Source organism: Lissotriton vulgaris, chromosome 9, assembly GCF_964263255.1.
Source record: "Lissotriton vulgaris chromosome 9, aLisVul1.2, whole genome shotgun sequence".
Lineage (NCBI taxonomy): Eukaryota > Metazoa > Chordata > Amphibia > Caudata > Salamandridae > Lissotriton > Lissotriton vulgaris.
Window position 1 is genome coordinate 1,109,225,240 of NC_141697.1, and position 18,635 is coordinate 1,109,243,874.

The 18,635-nt window shown below is 45.2% G+C and overlaps 1 protein-coding gene across 12 annotated transcripts in view; it reads right to left on the reverse strand.

The window, feature by feature from the left end:
* Nucleotides 1-18,635, reverse strand: part of MAGI1 (membrane associated guanylate kinase, WW and PDZ domain containing 1) — a 1,125,105-nt gene that overhangs the window by 252,777 nt on the left and 853,693 nt on the right. For all 12 annotated transcript variants that reach the window (XM_086939094.1, XM_086939091.1, XM_086939093.1 and 9 more), the window contains one exon: nt 9,112-9,315. In XM_086939094.1, coding sequence (XP_086795220.1) covers nt 9,112-9,315 — 204 coding nt within the window. The remainder of the gene's footprint in view (nt 1-9,111; nt 9,316-18,635) is intronic.

Sequence of the window (18,635 nt, forward strand, 5' to 3'; positions counted from 1 at the left end):
GGGCCTGTATTCCCTCAGCAGTCTTTATGATACTGGCTGTGTGGGGATTATGGATAAAGAAACTTCACTTCCTTTCATCAGATTCCTCGCTGCAGAAAATAGCCTGACGTCATGACCCCATGAGCTGAAGTAGTTAATGACACAGCCAGTCAGGTGTCGACGGGACGTCACACATCCTGCTGCCAGGGCGTGGCTCCGCTCTAGGTGCCTCATATAACAAACAAAAAGATTAAACAAGTTCGAAATAGTTTCTCTCACTTGAAGAGAAACCTCATAAATCTGACAGTATCGACTGGAGAGAGGCTCCGCTGAAGGGTGAAATGGCAAAGCTGCATATATGCAGTAAGTGTGTGTTTTTAAAATTACACAGATGCTTTCTGTTTGCTACAGAATACTCGCTGTTCCTTACTTAATTAACTGTTGCAAGTAAGTGTTAACTTAACTATGTGAACTCGCAGCAGTAGCGGACACCGGGGCAGCTCACTTAATTATACTGCTGTCATATTTTATAAATAATATTTGAAATAACAGTCAGCCTGCCTCACTGTGAGCGCTATGTGTGCCTCACAGGCTCTTCTACAGCTTCCCTAGCAATCTCATGGTATTACACACGTCCAAACTGCGGTGGCGGAGTCAGCTGGACAATTAATTTATGGCTTAGTTTGGGGCCCAGGTCCCACATGGAACAGAGAGAGCGGCATGGAGTTTAGTGATGCTCCTCGCCTGGTTTAATATTTGAGCTCTCTCTAAACAGCCTCAATGCCATCAGTTCACAGACTATGTATTCTCAGCAGAATGTGTCCTGATCGTCACTTGAGTCAGAACTTTTGCACTTGCCTGCATGTGTCTGGAGCTGAAGGTGGGGTGTTGGATTCAGGGGTCTTTCAAACACTTGCTGTCCTGCAGGCTTCAAACAGCAATACAGGGCTGACAGAATACCCTTCAAATCATGCTGCTTCTGTGCAATTTAAATGTTTTCACTTCTTTCCCATGGACAGAAACACATTTAAATCTTAGCCAGAAGTTACATCTGGTGTATTTACTCTTGGTGTGTAACTTATCACTACGTGGATATTTGTTACCAGCTTCATTGTTTTGTACCTTCTTTGCTAAGCTCTATAACCCGCATAACGAGGAGGGCAAGGAGGCTGATGTGGTATTCTGCTTCCAAATAAAATTATTATTATTGCAAATAATTAGTTGTAATTTTGGGAACTACTGTTATTTTGACATGGACCTTGCATGTTCTTTGAAAAAGGGGGATTTACTTCAGGAATTGTTATTACTGCCGCACACACATTTGTGTGGCAATTCTCCATTTTCATCCGATCTCTCACCCAGAGATTAAACCACGTTTAGCGAGTAAAAATGCTGGGGGATGGGTAAACACCAACTGGAGATTACTCTGTGGAAGTTGCAATCCACATTCAGCCAGTAACTTGTGATGGCTGAATCCTGATTACCAAAGCAGAGAAAAACAGGAGCGTCTTTTACCCCTCCATGCATTGACTCAGACGACATCAATACAGGCAGAGCGGCCCCAGCTCTGCAGCACTCCGTGCCCTCACCCACCCAGCACCTCTCTGGTGCTGCAGCACTCCGTGCTCTCGCCCACCCAGCTTCTCTCTGAACCTCTGGTGCTGCAGCTCTCGAGCCCGCGACACGAGGCAGCACTGGTCTGACTGACACTATGGCACCCCTAGCTCTCACCCTGGCTGTCATCTCTTCACCGCTGGAGCAACCTACCAGACCCAAAACCAGGCCCTCAACATCTCTAGTGCTGCAGCAGCCCTGATCAACACCCACCCAGGCCGGCACCTCTTGCACTGCTGCATCCTGACATCACAACCGGGCCAGCACTTCTCTAGTGCTGCAGCCCTCCTGGAAATCATTGTGTGCGACACCTCCCTGGCACTGCAGCACTCTGAACTTTCACCCAAGCCAGCACCTCCCTATATCACTATAGCAACCCTAATCATCACCTTATCCGGGCTCTCTGTAGTACCCCAACCCCTCACCCATGTTGGCACTTCTCAGGCACTGTAGCACCCAAACCCCTCAACTAAGCCTGCACCGCTCTACACAGCCTCAGCACTCTGAGGTCCCATCTAATCCAGCAAAGCAGAATCTCTCTAGTATTGAAAAAGCCATGGTCACCTTCAAGGGTGGCACCTCTCTGGCACTGCAGTATCCTGAGCCCTCGCCATCTAGCACCCCTCTAGTGCCCCAGCACCTCTGGCTACTGCCGCCCTCAGCTATTACCTGTCTGGTACTGCAGTATCCTTAGATCTTGCCTAGACCAGCACCTTCGCACACTGCTGCGCCCTCACACACCACCAAACACAGCCACTTCTTGCAGCAGGGTACCCTAACATAACCCAGCCTCCCCAGAATGAATATTCCAATAAAACAACCCCTACCAGTAAAAAAAAGTGACATGATGGGGAGCTACGGCCAACTGCCAATTATGTCATGGGAGCCACAGGTCGAAAAAGTTTGGGAACCACTAACTTAGAACTACACATATCCATCTAAGATGGAAGTTACGTAACTTACGTAACGCTCGCTGTAGTTGCACGTGCAGCCTCATCATGAATGCAAAATCTTCACCCTTAGGGTGGAGCATAGGGTGGGGCCGGGCATTCTCATGAGCATGCCACTTTGCGCAATTAAAAGTGCATGTGAGGTGAGGAGGCGGCTGAGAGGGACCAACGGGGACTTGCATGGTGGGGGCAACAGTTTCAAAGTGAGTACGAAAAATATTATTTCACAAGGTTTGTGAATAACGCTGTAAGTTTCCTCGGGGTGTTTGTATCCTGCAGGCCCAAGGTTAGGACTTGAGACAGCTTGCTGGACTTTGGCAAGTGCCAAACTTATCTCATGAAGGCATCCATGCGCTGAAGCCCGCACTTCTCGTGGAGGGAGTTGGGTGGTAGTCATCCCTCCTCCTGCGGGACTTTAAAGCAAAACGGAAGAAACAAATGCTGTTTAAGCGTTGGCGATCTGACTGTGCAAGCTTTAAAAGCATGTGTTTAACCGCACGGGAGACAAGAAATGCAGTAGTTGCAGGAGGACCCGATCACTGGTACACCGTCCTCAGCTGCACGGGCAGGCCCACACCCCAGCCACCACCCGAAAGCCGCTTCAGCAAGGACTCTGCCTGGTGATGTAGTGCAGTGCCAACGGGTTTCAGAGTGCCTTACTCTCTCCCTGACAACAGCCAGCAGGCCTAACTGTAGCATGCAGGCTTCTGTAAGGAGGGGACGCGACACCACCAGGCCACCCCAGTTCCCAGTCGACACATGCACCTGGGGGATGCTGAGAGGGTGGGTGGCTTGCTGTAGTCATGGCAGAAGCTGCACTGCTCCCCAGCATCAACACGAGCCCCCACCATTCCTGCCTCTCTAGAAAATGCCCAGTGCCCAATAGGGCCAGTAAGGGTCTGATAACAGTTTAAAAAATTGAAAACGGATTGCATTTTCGTTTTTTCAGTGACAAACCGTGAGTGATCTAGACTGCAGCCCCCCGATCTGCGGGTACGTTTCAAGGCACTTGAAAGCCAGGATTGGTCCACTGATAAACTATGAAAAGTTAACAGCTCAGGTCACCCTCAGCAAAGAGCTGTCAGCTAAAAGGACCACCACTGTGGGTAACGACCAGAAGCAGTACGTCATTTAGTGCAGCAGAGGTCCTTGGGCTGGCCCTGCTCACCAGCTTCATCCTTTGACACCTGAAAGCACTAAACTAACCTTCCATGTGCGTCTCACTACAATTGGCTGAACCAGGCGAGATTAATAATGGAAGGTTTTACCTGACCGCTCGAAAAAGCAATTTATTCCACCAGCACCAGCAGATAGCTCAAGCAGATAGTCTCCCTCCTGTCAATGATCTAGTGAAGACCTGTTGGGTAGGCTACCCTGTACCCTCCTCCCAAAGCTATGGCTGTAATATGTGCCTGCCTGCCTGGTCGCATCACAGAAATAATGTGAAAGAGTTCTAAAACTAGAGAGAGGAATATTGAAACTTGCCTAGGTTCTGTTGGGGTGGGTTCCTCCCTTTCACTCAGGTGGATCTTGGCAGAATGTTGGCCTGTTATGCACACATGTAAATAAAATACTCCTCCATGGCATCACATGCAATTTATCTTAATGGTACCTTTCTGGTACAGTGCGCTTTAATGGAAAATGTCTTGCATGTATATAATCAGGCATGTCAGGAGTTACCGCAGGACCTGGGACAACAAAGAGAATCCATATTTGTAAAGTGCAAACATATCGCCTCCTTAAGGGTTTCAAGGTACTGGGGGGCACCGGGGAGATTAAGTGAGCTATTGCCTAGAGTCACATGATGCTGAGCTGGCGCCGGTGATCCCCTTGCTCCGGAGTCCGACACTCTCTCCGCTACGCCACACCTCTCCCTGGAATGGGGCCCTAGCGGCATGAAGATCTGTTTCAATCTTTAAAACAAAATGTTCTGCAGGGAAAGATAAAGCACAACAGATCTAGCACTGGGTGCCATCCTGTGGTGTTACACATGGAGCCATCCTGTTACACATGACACCATCCTGTGGTGATAGACATGGCGCCATCCTATGGTGTTACACATTGCGCCATCCTGTAATGAGACATGGCTCCATACTGCGGTGTAAGACATGTTAGCGCCCTCAGCATTAAATAGGGCAGGGTAGCTTTAAACTTTATAATTAATTGTTGCAAAAGATCATTGGGCCCTAAATTGTGGCCTAATCGATGAGGATCCCTACAGCCTCCTTATGGATGGCCTGGTATATATGTATGTATTTGCTGTTTTCATAGTACTAACGTAGTTGAAAGGCAACAAAGGTTTGTTCAGAAAGTTTTATTTTGGATATTAACAATAAAATGTCCATAAAGCCATCACGTACATTTTAAGATAAATGTAATATCTCGTTACAAATTATCAGATCTCTCCAAATTATATTAAAAACAAAATCTAATTTGGAAGAGGTACTTATTCTGGATAGCAGCTTTGCTATATTCTCGTAGCCTGAAATAAAAATCAACCCAGAAGAAGAAAAACCTATAAAAGGATTTTACAAGATACATAAAAAAATTAAATGCAAGTGTACAAGGGCTAAATGCTTATTTTAGGTACACATATGAGACATATTGGTGCCTAAATGTCACCTAAAAGGGATAGAAAAATAGAAGTATTATTCTAGTTCTTAATATGAACCAATGGGGCCCACAGGTATCAATTTTTGGGGACCAGCACTTATTTTTCTCCATCAGTCTTTGATCCAGAGCAAAAGAGAGAAAACCACAAAAGGGAGAAAGAAGGAGAAAGGAAAAAGACAAAAAAACAGTGACCAAAAAGAAAGCTGATACGGACAAAGAACCTGAAAGAGTGAGATGCATGGGTAGGGAGTTTCTAGGGGTGAATGAAAGAGGCATGGGGTTGGAATCAAGATTATAAAGCAGTGGAATTCACGACCCCTAAAATAGGACTTAATGCAGTCCCCTGCGGCACAGGGTGGCCCCAAACCCTCGAAGGGCCTGTCCAGTGGCGTAACATATGACCCCGCAGCCCTCGCTGTGAGAGGGCCTCCCTCAGCACAGTACTCCTGCCGGAGAGCTCCTGATTGAGTTTCGGAGGGGGCCCCCTCCACGAACCTTGCAGGGGGGCCCCCTCAAGTTTCGTTACACCACTGGGTTGCAGAGCTGCACATCGGTCTCTCTTCACTGCACCACTGACCGACGCAGTCGGCTGCCCCCACGGTCAATTTATAATCGGTTTTTTTGCCCGCCCACCATCCCCATTGAGGCAGACGTTTGGCGTTGGTATGAAAGTTCTCCTGTTGCAGGTTGCTCTGGGATTTTGTTTCTCCTTTTCAGCTTCCAGGAATTTTAAGGATATTGTGTTTGCGGTCTTGTTTCTGTCCATTTGCAATTTTAACCTCAGTTTTTCTTGCAGTGAATACATGTTTGTCGTATTTTTTATGTCAGTTGTCTTGTCTTGGTCTGCGAAGGTGAAGTCATGATTGGTGGGACATTCATGGTTTATAGAAGGCATCCTTTTACCCTGGATCGGTGGGGACAGAGGTCTCTCAGGGCCCTCCAAGGGGTGCTTACGGCAAGTCGGTTAGAGGGTGCGGGACTGCATGCTGCTAACAGGTCATTACAGCCAATCCCCGCAGAGGTGCATGGGCGCCAAAGCAAACAGCACATCCAGGGGAGGAGGGTTTGTAGTGGAGGGTGTAGGGGCGCCCGAGATAGGGCACCTCTGTGGGCAGATGGGCTCCTCGCACAAGATTACTACGGAGTGGACCTCACAGGTGGACCAGTCATGATGTCACTCATCGGCTCAATGCAGGATGCGCAGGGCCAATGACTAATTTGTGGTTAGGAATGGCTATGTATTAGCGTCTCTGTTAAGGTTAGCCATAAAAAGAAATTGTAAATATTAATGTATGAGGAATTTGGTGTTTCCGCCTATTAATTTGTAAAAAGTTCTTTTGATGTTTTGTTTTGTGGGTGATAAATATGACCAAGTGTTTTACTAACTCTAACGCAAAGTTTTTCTGAAAGGAATGTGTGGTGTGAGTCTCTGCCAAAGAGGGAGTGATGGGGGAGGAGGGATCCATAGTTGGTCTGTATCACATGTGAAGGGGCTTGGACTTGGCAATACCTGACCATACAACGGCTAGCCACTTTGTCCAGAAGGAGCAGTCAACACACCTGGCAGAGCATTGAGACCAAGTATCCCAGGCACTCTGGGAATCAAAGCCTTGTACTCCTTCCACTTATCTGTTATGGGTCCTCCAGTGACAAGGAACGCTTGTAATCACACTTACCAAAGCGTATCCTTGGCCTAATAACCTAGGTGAATTCCCAAGGGGATGCCTGTAATTGTGACTACAAGCTTCCCTTTCCACCGGAGGACCCATGAAGCATAAGTTTTGTCACATATATGTATTAAGCAGTAATACCGAGTAGATATCAAGCAGTGACACCAGGTAGGTGTGATCAGTTTATATTTATCATTTAGCATTCAGAGTGTATGCTAGAATTGTTTATGAGCACTACTTGAGGAGTGGAATCAGGGAGATAGATGCTTGGTCCTGATAAAAAGCCATATGGATTAGCTTGAAAAATGTAGACTGATAGGAAAGTAGGTACATTATCACCTAGACTTCCCATTTTCCCCCCTGTTTTGTAATCATAGCACCTGGAGGATTGATTAAAAGATCCACGAACCTATTAGGCAGGCATCTTTCACCTTCTACAGAAGATTCCCTCCCACTGCTATTCACTTTCATCATTATAATATACAATTCAGTGCTCCCACATATCTCACAGGCTGCAGCGTGTCCCACCCACAGTGGAACGACATGAACCCGATGATGCATGCATGCCACCAAGGGGCAACCCTGGCGGGGGAGGGTTATCGAAGAGAACAGGTTTCCTCACCATTCTCTGGGGGGTTCATTTACGCCAGAACGTACAGGTCTTTTTGTTTTTTGATGAGTAAGGAGGACGGGCCCTTTTTTGTTGATTTTCCTCTGGTCCCACCCTGTTTTTTGATAAATTGGGGCTCCTTTCCAGCCATAACTATTTTTAGCGTGTTCATCCTAAATATTTCACAATATTTCCGAAGACTATCAGACTTTTCTTTAATTTAGATCGTTCTAAGATATGTATGTAGCACTGAAAGCGGACTACTGCGATTCTTTTTTGATGTGGTCTGGAAGTGAAAATCTGGGCGTACACAAGGCAACCAAAGTTTACACACATCAAACCAATGTAGTAGTGTGGGGGGGGGGGGTAGTTTTCACTGTTTGAAAGCTCATATTTTGCATGGACACTAAAGGCAAAGGAGGCTGAAATACAAGAGCACAGATCAACAGTGAAGAATCAGAAGTATTACTAAATGCCGAACCCTCTGTGTAACCAAAGGCAGTGATGTTGTTCGAGCTTTTTAAAATTACTAATCTACAGCAAGGATGATACTGTGGTGCGTGATGTATTCATTTGTCCCAGTCTTATGTATGATGAATCATTATTTCGGAGGTATACCTTATCCAGTGATCGCTGCAATGCCAGGCCTACTGAGCAGCAGTCGGTCTCAGCCTGGTGGTGGCTGTACAAATTTGAATCATGGACCACAACCCATCACACAGCCAAAAACAGTCAGTGCACTCAAACGGAGAAAAGCAAGACAAAGCCATGAATTTGCTAGCAGTGCCCAGGACTCCACAACATATTCGATTACATCCACCCCATAATTTTTGGGAACCCTTTACTTACAAAGAAGTCCATTGCCATGCATTAGCCCACCCACATACCGCCATAAACTCTAAGCTCACATCTAAACTACCCCTCCCCCACGCTAGGACCACTAAAATTATCCCACAGTCACTTAAACCCTTCAAACACTTATTTAGAGCTGCTTAAAAAACTACAAAGAGAAATATGTAAACTTAGAGCCAAATGAGTGAACTATATAATGTACTGTTGTATGCTAGATAGAAAGGTGAAATGGTTCTGGTGACGTTCAGCTCAATAATATGAAAATAAACAGAACTTAACAAAATGTTGACAGAATCAAGGGCAGTTTTATTTAATCAACTATTAATAGCAGAGACAGATTTATGCAAAAAATGTGGACAATTAAAGGTGAAAACACATGGGAGTAGAGAGGCCAAATAAATTGCAGGTTTAAAAAGCAATGAGGCCCTTTCCCTGCTGTCCTCAAATGCATGACTGGTGGCATCAACTGTGACCGACAGTCAGACAGGCAACAGGCGACATGAATGTCTTAGAAGTGAAAGAACTTCAAAAACTGGGTAAAATTCATCGTCTTTTCTTTAATAAATAAAAAAAAGTCGAGTTCATTTGGAGTAAACAATTTAAAAATATATATAATTAATCAAGGCAGACCTACTGAAAAATCTCTGGTAGCGTCAAAAGTTGAAAGCACTAATTATTAATTAGGTTCCTGCGGAGACCGGCTTTACGCCAAGTCAGGATATTTTTAACCAGCATTTGTACCCGGAACCTATTCAACTCTCCAATAGGGGCCATTGTTACAGGCGATGCAAAAGAACCAATGAAAACTAACATTTCACGTTACCTGTGAAGCTGCTGTTCATTTCAGGGACGTCATCATCGTCGTTTTCTGGGTGCACAATGCCAGCATTTTGCATGTCATTGTAAGACTTGGATCGCCTTGGAGTTGCGTGCTTGGAGTCGGACTGAAGGTTTCGCAAAGCATCACTGGAAATCACAATCCCATTGGCTGGACAGCTCGGAGGCTTGGGCGTCCCATAATAGTTACCTAGGCGATAGAGACATTTGCATATTGAAAAGAGGGAAGGAAAAGTACTCTGAACAGCAAGATATTTTCTCCATCAAAACACATTCCCGAATGAAAGCAGAAATTGTCGCACGTTCCGGTTTTTTTTCTGGACCTGACAAGCAAGGACTTTTTCCTCTCTGTATGATTTGTGTTGGTCTTGACAGTAGCTGTGATGACAGCATTGTTGAGGAGCACGGAGCGAAAAGCGCTTACACAAAAGCAGCTCCGCCGAACGGCTGAACCTCATCTCATTACATCTGAATTTCAATTAGTAGCCCCGGCCCGTGTGAGCTCCCACACACTGCCGCGGGTTCATCAGGAAATAAAGCATTCATTGCCCCAATAACCCCGATAAGTGAATGGATTGATTGGCCGGTAATTATGCGGCCGATGAGGTGCTTTTGCTGCTGTTTTTTTTAAATTGTTCAGAAGAGGAAACCTTTGCCAGTCGTCATGCAGCGCTAACTCGAAAACACTCGCCACTTCCGTTGCTTTTCAGTGGGTCAGCTAGGAAGTGAACCAGTGCTGTGGGAATGGCTGTTGTAGAGTTTCTAAAAAGAGCATAATTATTCATCAACCTTTTACTTTATTTTTTTAAAGTGAGTTTTGTTAATAGCGCCAACTTGACACAAGGGAATTAAAGCACTTTACATGGAAATCAGATTACATTCCACTTAAAATAGAAATAAAAATTAGGCACGTATTAAGGGCCAGATGTATCAAGGGCTTTTACACATTCTGTGTCTATGGGAAATGTATATATATATGGCCCTAAGTGATTTGCCCAAAATCATAGGCTGTTGAGCTGAGGCGACAGTCTGGTTCCCCAGTTCCAAAGTCGGTAGCTCTGGTCATTAGGCCACACCTGGCCCCATATATTACCCCTATATCTGTAACTGGCCCAAGTCTGTTCTTCAAGATTGCAGGCTGACATACGCTATTCCAGCTGGCCCCAAATTAAGAAAGTAGAGTTCCTCAGGAATAGCACTATTGCCCTTAATATTTCACAGGTGTGAAACACACACACACTGATTTTTTTGCATTAGTCCCCTAGAAACTTTTCATGTCTGAATTTCTGCATGGAGGAGTCTTAAGCCTCTAAATATTGGTGAACTCTCCTATGATGACTGGCATAATGAGATCTGGCCAACAGATCTTTGGAGCGTGTTCAGACCAGCTTTCTAATGCGAATAACATGGTATTTCTCAAACAACGATTAATCCATTGATTCCCCCCAGAGTAAAATGTAGAAAAGACTGGCTTTCTATCATAGAACTATTAATCTTCCCTTTCTCAAGCTTAGCATAAAGCTGGATGATGGTCCGCCTCTGCCACTTGTGACCACATAGGACGATGGATGGTCCGCATCATCCAAAGACTACCCACCATTTGGCACGCAGGGCAATCAATTGGCCACCAATAGTCAAATATGTGGCAGGCAACCCTTATTGTGCTGAGCAGATGCCTCGAAAATCCTCTATTAAGTTTTTAAAAAAACAATTTTTAAAAAACACACAACCTCCTCCGGCACTTACCATACAACTGCTCTGTTCCCATTTTTATGGCGCTTCACGTCACAATGAAGGACCACCGAGCTGCCCCTTTAGACCCTTGAGAGAAAGTGAGGCCAATCAAGGCCCACACTCCACAGAATATTGTGGTGCTAGAGCTCTCCAGGGTTCAGAAAGCAGCAGATATCTGCCTCGTCTACCAACAGAGCCTTTAAAACACTACAGCACACAGGTAGTCTGGGTCGACGCTTACAAACAGGTGGCACACAGGAGGACACTGGAAGCCCAGCACGGATGTCGTGGGCAGCCAGCAATGGCCTCCATGCACACTAGTCCACCCACCTCCTCTTTTCATTGGTTGAGCCTTTATAAAAGGTCAGTCCATGAAAAAAGGAGACTGGACAGGGGGCGGGTTTGAGCTTCTGTTTCGCTTTCTTTCAACCCTGGGGCAAATTTGACAAAATGCTCTTCTGAACCCATCTTCAAGGTAGCGAGGTATTGTGTACATCCTTCACAAAGTAGTTGAGGGTTGCTTTGGAAAGAACGAGAGCATGCTAAAGCCACCTTCGCAAGTATTTAAGAACAGCGGAACAAAGGCAAAAGTATACAACTTCCATTGAACACGCCTTGAGAATTTCAAACAGAGCTTCAAAGTCAGACGTTTTTGTCTCCCCTCAAACGCTGCTCAGTCACGTTCAACATATTTTCCAAACGAGGTGAATGACAGTTCAATCTGAATAGGGCCCGGTATATAAACAAAAACAAATACCAGAAAGGCAGAAACAGTAACAAACTAAGATTAAAGGCAAAGACCGACAAAATGTTGAATGAAAAAGCACTATAACAATTTAAACCACCATCTACAGAGGAAAACAGAGAGGAAGTGGGGGCCGCAGCGTGAACAGTGCCACAAATATTGATAAACAAGGTAGTGGGAGAATTTGTTAAACAATAGCTACAAACAGAAGCAAACAAGGAAAGGGAGTGCTTAAAAAGGCGAATTAATTTTCTCTTAAACAAATGAGCAACAATAAAAAAACAAGCATTTACAATGCAACGGTCTCGCCTTTGCAAAAGTTAGAGCTATTTGCATTGTAATTGACAACATTTTTATTTATGTGTTGATTTTGAAAATAGATAAATAAATGGCATTGTCATTTACAATGCCAATAGCTTAATCTCTCGCAAATGCAAGACCTATTGCATTTTCACCCACACAGAGCAACACACAGAGCCACATGCACCCACACACAGACAGAACCACACACACACACACACACAGACAGAACCCCCCCACACACACACACTGACAGAACCCCCCCCACACACACAGACAGAACCCCACACACATGCAACTCAGGTTACAAGTTGTCACTTTACTACGTCTCTAACCACGACGACATGACCTCACTTTCTCGAGACAAAAAGGATTTGGGGAACAACTAAATGGGAGGCCGATGGACAAATATTAGCGGTAGAACTGCATTCTTCAAAAAATTAAAATTGGACTATAATAACAAGACTTGAACCTGCTTCTCCAGCTATAAAGTTGGCAGCTTTGAGAGAGGGAAGGAGGGCGGAGGAGAAGAGACTGCTGGAGTGATAGCATGAGACGAGAGCAGAGGTACGAATGGCTGATGCTAGCAGCAAAGAGTTAAAGAGAGGAGCCGGCTTCAAGAGGGAATGGATGCAACAAGCTCTGAAGACTGAAGAGGAGAGAGGTAAGAAGGGCGGAGGAGTAGAGACTTCTGTAGTGACAGCATGAGACGAGAGTGGAGGTATGAGAGGCTGATGACAGCAGCGAGAGGTTAAGGAGAGAAGCCGGCTTCAAGAGGGAATGGAAGCAGCAAGCTCTGAAGACTGAAAGGGAGAGAGGGAAGAAGGGCAGAGGAGAAGAGACAGCACGAGCCGAGAGCGGAGGTACGAATGGCTGATGTCAGCAGCTAGGAGTTAAGGAGAAAAGCCAGCTTCAAGAGGGAATGGAAGCAACAAGCTCTGAAGACTGAAGGGGGAGAGGGGAATAAAGGCGGAGGAGAAAAGACTGCTCGACAGACAAACACTAGACAGAAACTAGACAAATACCAGCAAACAAGCTTCGGCAAAACCAATAGGTCTGGACTTGATGGCTGTTTTTTTTTTTTATAACAGATTTACGGAAGAAGATTTTCTGACCAAAGCAACTCTAAGTGGATACATTATGAGGGAAATGTTTAGAGAAAACAAATGTCTTTAAGGCCAGACCGAACAAAACAAAAAAACAGTAGACTGGTGATACGGCTAAATCTGCCTGAAAGGACAGATCTCAAAACAACCATCATCACTAGGCTCTGTTTGAGAAATCACTATTGGCGGGCACCTGGTGTGTAATTCTTTTACAAGTCAGCATCCAGCACTCAGAAGGGGCGAGCATGCTTATGAAGATTAGTCCTCTCGGAAGCCACAAGTTATTTTCAAGTTTATTTTAATGTAGATAAGAATAGAGCCCTCAGTGAATACGGATATTAAAAGTGAGTTAAAAGTGAATGAATATGGTAGCTTAACATGTGTGGGAGTTATGACGAATATAATGATAGGTGGGTGATTGGACTGATTGATGGACAGGTGGATGCAATGAGGGGTGTAGGGAAAGAGGAAGGTAGGCAGGAAAGAACGACCAAAAGAGAGATGGATATCCGGATGAATGAATGACTGCATGGATGGATGGATGGATGGATGGATGGACTGACGGACGGACGAATGGATGGATGATGCGTGGGTGGATGGTTGCAGGGATAAATGGTGGCAGGCAGTTGGTAAGAGGTAAACAGTGAGGAAAATAAGTGAGTAGGCAAGAATAGACAGACAGAGAAATACTCGTCAAAGCGGAGGCTAAAATAACATTGTATAAAACTTGTCCAGGAAAACAGAAAAACAAATTAACATTTAATAATAAAACGATTTCTTTCCCTCCCCCTGTTTTTGGTTTTATTTAGTGTTATTGCAGCGGGCCCCAGAGGGCATAGTATGTTACTGTTAGTAATGATAAAGTATACAGTGACACTGGCGTTTTTGGCCAGGTTTTTTTTAACACCTGCGTGATGCCTTCTAACTCAATTCCATGTCTAGTTATAGGGTGCAGCAACAAGGCTTAACTACTAGTTCACAATTTAAACCACAGGCAAACAACACTATGCACGCCAGATTACGACTGCAGCATTCTGTAGGACATCAACTCGTGCTGAAGCATTGGGGTCTAAAACAGGTGCGCAGTCTCTTATCAGAAGATGAAATCCGGAGTTTAATAAGCATTTTCTCCACGCCCACCCTGGAACAGGCAGCTGTTCATCACGTGTGAATACAGCGGCGAGCCTGCTAGTGGAATCTGTTGTCTTTATTTGGACTTTACTTGAAACTATCCCCAGATGCTTATTTTATTTTAAAAGTGCATGTTGTTATAAGGAATACCATCCATGACCAGTAATTGTTTACGGTAATATGCTCACATTGTGTTTCATAAGTATGCTACGTTTCGAGTGAGAGACCTCTTCTGTTCGATAATTGGGTACATTATTAGCTGTTTTTGCATCTATACAATAAGGAGCTAATCAGCCACATCTGGCCACGCCCCCACATTTGAAGCATCCTGCTTTGCTGCCTCTTCTTCAGCGCATCTTTGCGTTCATTTTAAGCCCAGTATTAGCTGTTTTTGCATCTATACAATAAGGAACTAATCAGCCACATCTGGCCACGCCCCCACATTTGAAGCATCCTGCTTTGCTGCCTCTTCTTCTTCAGCGCATCTTTGCGTTCATTTTAAGCCCCAGGCTGCCTATTCTTCTTTAGTGTATTTAAAATGCTCCTGGCCTTAGAAGAAATTCATCAATCCTTTGAAGTGCACTAATTAACTGCATCTTCAGCCTAAACACTGCACATCTGCCGGGTGTAAATGCGATATAGATCTTTACGACTATGGTGATGTCTTGCTTAATTTTCAACGCGAAGGTAAAGTTTGTTCGTCTTCTTCCTTTGTCTAACGTCTGTCTCCACCTTGGCGCCCGCTTTAGGTAAAAGGTGTAAATGGATGAAAATCGGCCAAGGTGCTAAATGTTCCCTTCAAATGTTAAGCTACAGAATTGTGCTGTTTACCATCTGCAGCAAACGTTTGCAGTTTATTTCTACTACAAACAACTCCAGTGCATCTAGACGCTAAAGAAAAACTCTCCAGACCGCACATTTAAAGCCCATACTGTTTATACCACACACACTAGCGCGTTTAACCCTACACCCCCACAGCTACCATATTAAAAAAAATATATTGCAAATGCGAGATCAATTGCATTTTAAATGCCAATTCTAATTTCCCCACCCATATCAGTGTTACTTATTTAACGTCTTATCTGGCAGATGAAAGAACTAGCGCAACGTTGGAATGTGCCATTTCTGTTCTATATCACATCACATTTTTAACGAGCATATTTTCAATTGTTCGAGGCAAATCTCTCGAGTAGATGTACTAACTCTAACAGGTGTAAGGTCATCATGTAATGTCATGCCTGGCAGGGCAGTTGTGCATGTGTCCAAGCCGTGGTTTCATTTTATCATGGTGGTGCATTCTGGGAAATGCAGTTTGAACTTGGCTTGCTTTGGACTCCGGCCTGTAAAGAATGGTTTGAGACGGTGGCCGGACGGGAAGAGATGCCGTGACTTCCACACAGCTTTGCTCTCAACAATGAATTGTTTTTAAACACTGCTCCAGTACCTGACAGAATCAACTACCATGACGGAATGGCGTGCACCTCAGTCTGATAATAAACGATTCCGTGGGACCCGCTGGGATTCATCCATTCATTCATTATCACCCAGCCCCTCCCGAGCCCTTGCATAGCGGTGAGATGGGAGATGGTGTGGTGGGCTCTTGCACCGGGAGATTAACCTGACAGGCACAGCTAAAGATTGGATAGGCTTCAAAAGGACCCGCCACACATTACCCCTGCTACTACGACTCCCTGGGTGGGACAGGCACTCAGGCACCCCTGGTACTCACCGTCACCGGAGCCCAGCAGGGCGAGGAGAAGGGGGAGGCAGGAGCAGAGCGCGAGCCGAGACATCTTCACCGCGTGAGGCAGGGAGAGAAGTGAGGAGGCTGGGCGCGAGCAAGGGAGGAGGGGTGGGGGAGAGGGACCGAGGGGAGGGCAATAGAGAGAAGGAACGAGACCAGGAGAAGGAGAGAAGGGACAAGGATGGAGGAAGGGAAGAGAAAGGATGAGAGGAAGATAGGGAAAGGGAAGGGAGCAGCGCGGAAATAACCCACCCTCCCCAGCTCCATGAGAAAAAATGGCGGCCGCAAACATAGCGAGAAAAAAAAAAATAAGACAATACCCACAATGGCCCACCGCCTCAATGACGTTTTAAATGGGGCGGAGAGGGAAAAAATGTACGGAACGCCCACGAATCGCCTCGGACAATGACGGACGCCACTCTCTTCCAATGGCTAGCCTCCATTTATGGAGCTAGCCAATGGAAGAGAGAGGCGGGACAAAGCCACATACTGTTATCAAAAGATTTCGCCTGAGCGGACGCTGCTGCGCAGCGGATCGCCAGGCGAAACCTAAAAAGTGAACCAAGAGAAAAAGCACACAGTAAGCCTCTTCAACAATAACATCTACAACTACTTCTCCACCACCCCTTTGAATGCAGGTAGAGACACTTCCCTAATGAGCTGTTCCTCAAACTCGCACTAAGAAATTAGGAGTCAATGCCAAGCATTCCAGTAATCCTAAAAAAAAAACTGAAAATTAATAGTCACTCAAAAACAGTCCCAACTGAACACGTAGTGCTCACTTTATGCTCACATGGCATTGCAGATGTGTATTCCTGCACATAATGATGTCAAGTAAACGGGGATAGCTGCACACTGGCAGAAGACCTATAAGATCTATATACACCCTTTTAAAGGGATACCATGGCGTAGTTCTGACCCATTTCAGAAGAGTAGATGTGCTGAAGTAAGCTCTGTAGTTTGTTCCAATGATTTTATGTCGGAGAGTTTAGACAGAAGAGCATGGGCCTCGGTCTTGATCAGCAACACCAGTGAACTCAACGCTCCAATAATCTATTCAACCACATATCCTTTTAAATATTTAAGGTAGACCCCTTCTTGATACAGCTGATTTACACACACAATCTCTACTTACACAGGAGCGCCCTGTACGTATAGTGCCATATTTTGAAGAGTACAGACAGCTATTACAATATGAACAAATGTGCGAGACCCATAATCCTTGATGGCTTCTTCCCATCCCTTAATGCCATACAATAATACGGACCTGCCATCAAGCCACCAGATCAGTTTTTAATCAACATACAAAAGTTTTGTGAAATAGAAAACTACATCCAAATGTAACAGGATCATAAGAATCACTAACCATCACTTGAGGTTCATTCTCAAATACAGCCTTGACCATCCTAAACAGTCCGCTCCATTCTCTGTCCCACTATCACAGCACAAGAGAAAGCAGATATACGTTTATGTTTATTAAGTTTATGTTTATTAAAACTTTTATAGCGCGCTCTGTTACCACGGGGTATCCTGGCGCGGTGAGTGATTTGACAGCAGGAGTGATGGATCAAACCAGAACGATCTGTTAGAGTGAAGCATTAAACAGATGAGTCTTAAGTTCCTTCTTAAAAACAGTAATGGTCGGCGAGGCTCTAAGGGACAAGGGGAGGGCATTCCAAGCAGAAGCTGCTTTAACTGAGATTGATTGGCCTCCCAATCGGACGTATTTGTATTTAGGAATGGTCAATTGGCATTGGTTGGCCGATCGTAGGGCACGATTGGGAGTATAGAATGAAAACCGTTTCTGCAAATGTGTCGGTCCCTGGCCATGAACTGCTCTGAATGCCAACACAAGAATTTTAAACAAGATTCGGTGTGGCACTGGGAGCCAATGCAGACTTCGTAAGTGGCTCCGCACACTCGACCTCCTGGGGAGAGAGAAAAGCAGACGTACTGCAGCGTTTTGTATCACCTGAAGGCGATGAACCATGTACGCAGGTAGGCCACTGAATAAGGCATTAGCGTAATCGAGCCGAGATAAAATCAAGGCTCGAAGAACAGTCTCCTTGGCTGCCCTGGGAAGAAGAGGGAAAAATCTTCTCAAGGCTCGCAAGGTACCAAAGCAGATGCCGGTTAATTTTTTTATATGATCCGAGAACTTCAGATCCTGACCGAACCAGACCCCCAAATTCTTGGCTGGGCCTCCCATCACACTAGGGCAGGGCAGGTTCGGGGGCCAAATCTGATCCTTGAAGTTGTCAGGAAAGATATATTTACATACAAAGATGCAAATGGGAGCAGATCAATGTCAATCAACTGGGATATCAAACAACAAACTCTCCTCAAATTAAAGACAAATGTAGGCAATCATCCCAGGGATGTGGGACATTTCCAAACTCTTGGTGGAGTGAAAAAGAACTTTAAGATCATTCCATATGATAGGCAGCTCCTACAACAGAGATTTATTCAACTATTACATGGTCAGCCAGCATTGCCCATCATCCTCTAGTCACTTAGTCACACCTACCAAGAAACCTCTGGCTTTTTCAATCAAGCAGTCAAATATGAAACTGTTTTTCTGAGGCACCACTGAAAATGCAGAAAGCTGAATCCCCAGCCCTGACTTTGAAGATCTCCAAAGCCTTTCTTGGTACGAGTGGGTACTCAGATTACATGAAATGCGTACCCTGAAAAGTGCTGATTTCAATGCAGCACAGACGGATACATTTGACAAAAAAACAGTTTTCTTG